Raw genomic sequence first — 7,310 nt, forward strand, 5'->3', positions numbered from 1 at the left:
TGCGGGCAGGTCTGCCCAGGTTCCCTTCATTCCAGGCTGCCTGTGGCTGCCCCTGGGGCTGGCCATGCTGCAGGTCCTCACCACCATCCTCAGGCTCTGGATCGGGCTCTGGGGCTGGCTGCAGCTCCAGGAGCAAAAGGGTCCCCGAAACCACAGCTGTGAGTAAGAGAAGAGGCTCTGCTCGGGAAGCCTGCAGCTGTCTGCAATGCATCCCTACTCATGCAGCTCCTCCAGGCACCTGGCTGCCCTGCCCACCATTGTGAGATGCCATATGCATCTCCCTCCATCATCTTGCAGCTGGCCAGGCACAGCTCTTGCCCCAGGCACGCACCCAGAGGGCTTTGGCACGGACATTTGTGGGGACTCACCCTGACCAGTGGGTTTCTCGGGGTTTCCCGCCTGCTGGCTGCACAGCTCCTTCATCCTGTCTGGGACATGCTCCTGCTCCACCACATCCTCTCGCTTGTGGGCCTGGGGAGAGCAGAACCAGCCACACTCCAGTCTCTGACTGTGCCACCATGTCCCATTCCAGCCAGGGACATACAGGCTGTGGTCTCTTCCCATGCTATCCAGCTCCCTGCTTGCATGCTGCCGGGAATGGACAAGCCAGTCCCTGCACAGGGGTCACAGCAGGAGGCTCATAGGGCAACAAGTGTCCCCACACCCCACTGCATCCTGTGGGCAGGGAGGGAGACAGTGTCTAGTGAAGGGGGACCCCAAATCTGCCCCATGCCCCTAGCCCAGGCACTCCAGGGCTCCATGATACAGGAAACACTCAGTTTTATCCTGTCCTCGTTCATGGCACCTGCAGCTCTGCTTGGCAAATGATGAAATATTCTGGACATAGGACCACACACAGGTGACAGATGTGTCTCTGACATAAGTCTGAGCAGGGCTAGGGTGTCCTGGTGTCAGCTAGGGAACAAGGTGCCAGTCCTGGCTGTGCCAGTGCCTCTAGCAGCACCATGACTCCAGAGCAGGGGGAGACGAAGATGGGCCCATACCCTGAAGGGGCACAGGGGGACCAGGCCCCAAACCCAAGGACGGAAATGGTCTTGGGTTTGGAGCAATGAGTCAGACTGAATGGAACAGCCCTCTCAGCTGCTCAGTGATGTCCCAGCCCAGCCAGGGCTTGGGGGCTGCATGCCAGCACATCCAGATGGGGAGGCAGACAGTGCTGAAAGGCGGCACAAGGCCACATCCCTTCTGCAGCCTCCTGCTCCGGCCCTGGGGCAGGCAGAGGAAGAAGCAGGGATAGACAGAGGCAGATGGGGGAACCCATGCCTTCTCACCCAGCTGTGGTTAAATCCATTGCTTCTCTTCCCACCCTCACCCTCAAAGGGCAACCCCACAGGGTTGGGTGCAGAGATCTCCTACCACCATACAGTCTCTGCAGGGTCACCCCTGCTGCACTGAAAACCCCAGCTTGTGCTCATTCCTTCCAGCTCTGCCCACCAGCTCATCCTTCACCCATCCAGAAAGCCCCCAGCTTCACTCCAGAATGAGCCCTGAACCCTTGAAGGATGGCAGGAACAGCCATCATGAGAAGGAGGATAGGGAATCAAGATTTCTACCCATGCAAGGGAACTGCTGCAGGAGAGATGAGCAACTGTTGCCTCCAAAGAGCCCCATCCCCGAGAATTGGAGCAGGGAGGAGTGCACCACATGCACTAAGGGGCTCCCAGATCCCCACCAGGTTGCACTCTTGGGAGAAGCCATGGGGCACTCTGGCCTGAGGCCCCAGCCTCAGCTCACCACTGCTGGAGCCATGCTGGCACAGCCCAGCCATATCTCCCCTGCCCCCAAAGACCCCAGCCCCACCTCCCTCAGTCCCTTCAGGCAGGCGAGCACAGATTGCCCAGGGCTCTGTGCTCCAGAAAGGCTGGCACAGGAGCCCCAGGAAGGGGTGAAATCTTGAACCGTCCCACCCCCTGCAGTGCCCTACACACTCACCACTGAGCCTTCGGGCTCCTGGGCAGGGGGCTGCTCCACAGCCTCCCCATACCCACTCTCGTCTGGCCCAGCCAGTGCTGGCTCTGCATCATCCTGCTGGCTGCTCTCCCTGCTCCTGTCTGTGCCTGGTGGCTTGGTGCTGCCCTCACCACAGCTCTCTTCACTCGCAGTAAGGGCTGGTGTTTCAGCATTGTCCCTCTGGACAATGTTCGCTTCCCCAGGCACAGTGGGGGACTTGCTGCCATCCCTCTGGCTGCTCTGCACATTCCCAGCCAGGGTCGCGGCTGGATGGAAGCAAAGATGGTGTTCAGGAAGGAGCTGCCCACATCCCAGACTCTCCAGGGCATCCACCCCGGAACATGGGAATGGTGCCTCACCTTCAATTTCCTCGGCCCGCAGCTTACGGATAGCAGCTCGGATCAACTTGCGCTCCTCATACTCACCTGCTGCCCGCAGCTGCGAGGGAGAAGGACCCAGGAAAGAGCAGGGTCAGTCCCAGCACAAGGTCCATCCCAGCAAATGGTCTCCCCCAGCACACAGTTGCTCACCAGTTTTGTCAGTTCCTCCACGCTGGTGATGGCTTCCAGCTGCTCAGACAAGGCAGCCAGGGCTGCCTGCTGCTCCTCTTCCAGGTGCTGGGACCTGAGCAGGGTGAGAGCGGTGGCCATCTGGGAGCTGTCACAGGCACTTGCGAGCAAAGTCCCCTTGTGGGCAGCTGGCAAATCCAGGCAACAGGCCCCACCATGTGCCAAGCTGCTCTGTGCCAGGCTGCTCCCACCCTCATGTTCATCCAAATCTGTCCCAGCCACAGTGGGGCCAGGTACTGCAGTCCCCATCTCCCAGGGCAGAGGGAGAGAATGACCCCAGCTCCCCACAGGACTCACTGTGGCCAATTCTCCTTGTCGTCCTGTTGCTGGCTGCTGCGCTCTGGGCGGAAGCGCTTGGATGCCAATGTCTCCTCGTCCCGCTCCAACTCCTGCCGCTGCAGCTCCCGGATGGCCGAGCGGATGCGGCGCCGCTCGGCCAGGTCCAGTGTGGCCTCCAGCTAGGTGCACAGGGCAGAGCTCAGCACTGGCTCTGGTCACTGAGCCCTCGTTTCAGACCTGGTGCTGCCCTCTGCCACGCTGCCATGAGCTGCCCACACTCTGGACAAAGGTGCTGTCTTGTCTGTGGCACCCACATGCCCAGTGCATGCTGCCCAGCACTGCTATGCCCTGTGGAAAGTGGGCATGGCCCCCCTGGGGCAGGATGCTGGGACCAGCCATGGTGAGGAGGGGCTGCCATGGTGGCACTGAGACCTCCGGGCATGTAAAGGTCAAAGAAACGAGCATGTGAAATGAACACCCACCAGTGGTCCTGCAGCCTCCAAGGGTTGGTGCCCTGAAGCTCTGCCCCTCCCAGTGCCACCAGCTCTGGAATGAGCCCTCCTCCCAGCCATGCCAGCCCCTCCAGCAGCGAAGGGACAGGAGAGCCCATTCTCTTCCCATCCCATGTCCCCCCAGAGGTGCTGATTGAAAAGGTTCCAGCATCCCACCCAGGGGTCATCTTGGCCACCCTGCAGCCCTCCCCACCCTCATTCACTGCTAGGGGATGGCAGGCAGCTTTTGGAGCCAAATCCATGAGTGGGATCTGTCCTAAATCCTAGTCTAACCCCTTATGTGTGGGAAGCACAGCCACAACTCCCCCAGATGCCCCCCATGAACATCTCACAGGCACTCCAGGTGCTCCTCAGCCCACCCAAGGTCAGCACCTGCCATGGGCACCCAGAGTTGCTCCCCCTCTTCCAGATCAGATCACACCCCAGTCCCACTACCAGTTCCAGTTTTTCTAGAGGGCCATGAACACAACTCCTGATGTTGAAGGGGCAAAAGGCAGCCAGATCTGCAGTGAAAGGCCAGCCAGGGCAAGCATGGGCCCACTATCCTCACACTGTCCTGCTGTGGGACAACAAGACTGCCCTGACACTAGGAACCTGGGAAGTGATTTCCCATGGATCTTGTTAAAAATAAACCCTGTGACCAACAGCAGCTGCTGTCAGCATCAAGATCTATCATGCTGGGAGAAGCCATGGCTGTGCCACAGGACAAGAGCGTCAGTCCATTCCCTTCCGGTCCCATGGGCCACTGACTGGCCACCCATCCAGGCTCTCTGGGTTCCACTGCAGCAGAGATCCAGGGTCAGTCCCTTGATTGCACCTGAACTGAGCCACACTGGGGGCCCCAGATCACCACCTGTAAGCAGACCCCTCTGCAGAGACTCTGAGAAGCTATCACACTTTGCCCTCTCTGCTTGGAGTTTGGTGATATTCGGAGAGTATTCCCATCTTAGTGAAGCCAGGAAGCACAGAGCAGGCACAGAGATCCCATGTGCCATCCCAGCAGCAGCCAAAGCTGTGGTACTCCAACCCTTGCCAGCTGCAAAACCCAACTTGGGAGCATTATCCTTCCCCAGCTGGGAAGATCCCAGTGGCCAGGACTACCAACCCCTAGGGAAGACCAACTCTAAAAATACACATAACCTCTGGGGGAGCTGCCTGGAGCCAGGGTGCTCTTTCTCCCCCACCTCAGCAGCCCCCACCATGCCAGCAGGCAGTACCATCCCTTCCAGCATCCTGGCTAGAGCTGAAGCCTGCAGCCCCCTCTGTGCTTTTATCCAGAGCAGGCACCTCTGCCACCACAGGGCCAGGGAAGCAGCTGGGAAGAGCAGGAGACATGGTGCTGCCAGAGCAGTGAGGAGTGTTAGAGAGAAAACCAGCCCCTCCGTCCTTATGGGCCTCTCATTTCCTGTCTGCCCCTGATGGCTGACGGCATCCCAAGGAGGCTGCTACAGTGGGGACACTACTACCAGGACAAAGGCATGGTCCAGCAGCAATGGCCAGCTGGGAAGCCCGGCTCCCTGCACACACGGCAGCATTGATAGGCTGGGAAGTGGTGGAATCTGGTTCAGCTCAAAATGAAGGGCTGGAGGCAGAGCTTTGCAGTAAGGACAGCTCTCCCTGCAGCTATCCAAAGGCTATGAGGACAGGAAAATAGTCCTCAACTGCATATTGGGTGGCCAAGGCCTTGGCCCTTCACTAAATAAGCTGCTGGCAGTGAGTGGCTTGGCCCCAGCAGCTGGGTCAGGGCGATGAGGAAGGTGGGAGGAGGGAGGAGAAGGGGCGTGTGCACAGCAGCTGCGTAAATTGTGAGTGCCAGGGAAGGCAGACACAATGGGACACCAGCCCTGCACACCCTAGTGCAGGGAACATGCTGGCACCAGTGTGTGCTGTGTGGCACCCATCTGCCGGCTCTGAGGTCTGCCCTATCCAGGAGGCTCCAGCTGAGACCTGACCTGCACCCAAGTCCTGGAAGGCTTTTCCCCACAGGACAAATGGCAGAGCAGGAGAAAATGCCTTATTCCAAGCCCACGTCAGCAGGGAGCTGGGATGAGGCAGCTTTGGAAGCTCCGTGGCCAGTGGCAGGGGAAAGCATGCTGGAAACCGCAACAGCTGCGAAGGGACCAAGGGGCCCAGCCCTGCCGGCAGAGGCAGGCTCAGGGATCAGCACATTCCGGGGCCCCATGGGCCCTGCTCAGCTTCCAGCAAATTAATGGTTCCAAGCAAATACCCTCCTCAGCCGACAGAGTGCCTCTGTGAAAGGGCACTGGCACAGCGCCCATAGGGTGCTTCCCCACTGGTGCCCAACACAACAGTGCTCAGAGCCCTGGTGAGGTGGGCAGCTCCTCCAGGAGGGCTGCAATTAGCCCTGCATCCATCTGGCTCTTTGGAGTGCCTGAGCACACAGCACTTTGGAGGCTGAAGCCCGGCCACTGGGAAACCGCTTTGCAACATCAGATGAACCTGGCACACTGAGCACCTCCTACAGCCCCAAGCTTCACTGTCACCTTTGGAAAGAGCCATGGGAGCATAGGTGTCCCCTGGCAGAGGAAAGCAGGAAGGACACTGGATGACAGAGACATGGCAGGGATGCAGTGCTTCTCAGGGCCATCGAAGATTTGCCAAAGGCTACTGGGTATAAGAAGGAGATCTCATGGCAGCGACTTTCCTAGCTCAAGCCTGCCCTGCCTCCAAAGATATTTACATCCTCCCTAATTAACCAGACTAAGATTTGGAGGGGCTGGGAGAGGGAAGCATTCCCCAGCCCAAGGCCAGCAGCCTGGAGCTCAGCACAGCCATGAGCGCTCAAACAATCCCCTGCTTCTGGACATCCATCTAAAGGCCACCCTGCAGCAGCACCTACCCCATCCCCCACAGCTCCCTCCTCCGGCTCCTCCAAGCCCTTGGTCACCTTTATGCTGCACCATTGGTTCATCCCAACTGGCCTCCCTGGGACTGGGATACCAGTGGGCAGCTGGGGAGGGAATCATATGGATGCCTATGGCAGGAGTTGCGGGTCAGAGGCTTCCTGGCAGCTCCCAGCCCAGCCAGCACAGGAGTGAGGGGGCTGCAGGGACCTCCTCAAGTCCCCCAGCCTCCTTCTTCCAGTTTCCCTGGGGACATCAGATGCTGCTGCCTAGGTGTCACTTGCCGGGAGAAATGAGGAGAAGCAAGGCAGAGTGGAGAGCTGGGGAGAGCAGAGAAGGGAGGAAGCAGTGGGAGAGGCAGTTTTCCCTTATATGGACTAATCCTCTTCCAGCTGAGTGGTGCCAAAAACCTAACCAGAGGAAAAATAATTCTTTCCCTGCCTCACGTCAGCTCAGAGCAGGCTTTCCCCAGCCTGTGCCACAAAGCACAGGGAGATCTGGGTCACAAGCATGGTGCTCTGGGGAGGCAAAGCCCCAGCACATCAAAGAAAAAGCCCCCACAGAACCAGTGCTTGCTGCAGGATGAGATCCACCTCCCTGGGCTAGCCAGAGACTAGGAACCCACCACTGCTCCTGGGGCTCCATCTCAGATCAGAGACCTCGGCTGGGACACGGCAGAGCTGGAGCACTGGCAGGATGGGGAAACACCCAGACCACCCATCCCCAAACCTCTGGATGGGTGGTCTGTTAGCCCCGACATCACCCCACGAGAAGCAAGTAGACTTCTCTGCTCGAACCACGGGAAGGTCTGCATGTCGTCACGCAGAGATGGCTGAGGGTAGCAGGACAGGAGAACTCGGTGGGGCGCCCCCCCCGCGCCCCCCCACGGCACACCCCCCGCTTCCCGACGGCATCCCGACTCCTTCCTGTTCCAGCAGACCTGCCTTCCCGGCTGACTCAGCTTCCTGCTGTGACCATTCCCCAGCGCTGGGCCGGGCCACCCCGGCTCAACCCCCGGGGCAGCCAGCACAGCCCCAGTCCCGGGCCGGGGGTCCCTGGGGTTGCCCTAAACCGGGCAGTTGTAGGGGGTTCTCCGGGCACCACCGCCCGCCCGA

The 7,310-nt window shown here is 59.6% G+C and overlaps 1 protein-coding gene across 1 annotated transcript in view; it reads right to left on the reverse strand.

Moving 5' to 3' along the window:
• Window positions 1-6,263, reverse strand: part of SMTN (smoothelin) — a 21,255-nt gene extending 14,992 nt beyond the window's left edge. Inside the window, 7 exon segments of the mRNA XM_017746491.1 lie at window positions 25-156; window positions 369-471; window positions 1,954-2,237; window positions 2,331-2,409; window positions 2,502-2,595; window positions 2,838-2,998; window positions 6,192-6,263. Coding sequence (XP_017601980.1) covers window positions 25-156; window positions 369-471; window positions 1,954-2,237; window positions 2,331-2,409; window positions 2,502-2,595; window positions 2,838-2,998; window positions 6,192-6,263 — 925 coding nt within the window.
• Between the last annotated feature and the right edge of the window lie 1,047 nt (window positions 6,264-7,310).

This window comes from Corvus brachyrhynchos, unplaced genomic scaffold, assembly GCF_000691975.1.
Source record: "Corvus brachyrhynchos isolate BGI_N302 unplaced genomic scaffold, ASM69197v1 scaffold19, whole genome shotgun sequence".
Classification (NCBI taxonomy): Eukaryota; Metazoa; Chordata; class Aves; order Passeriformes; family Corvidae; genus Corvus; species Corvus brachyrhynchos.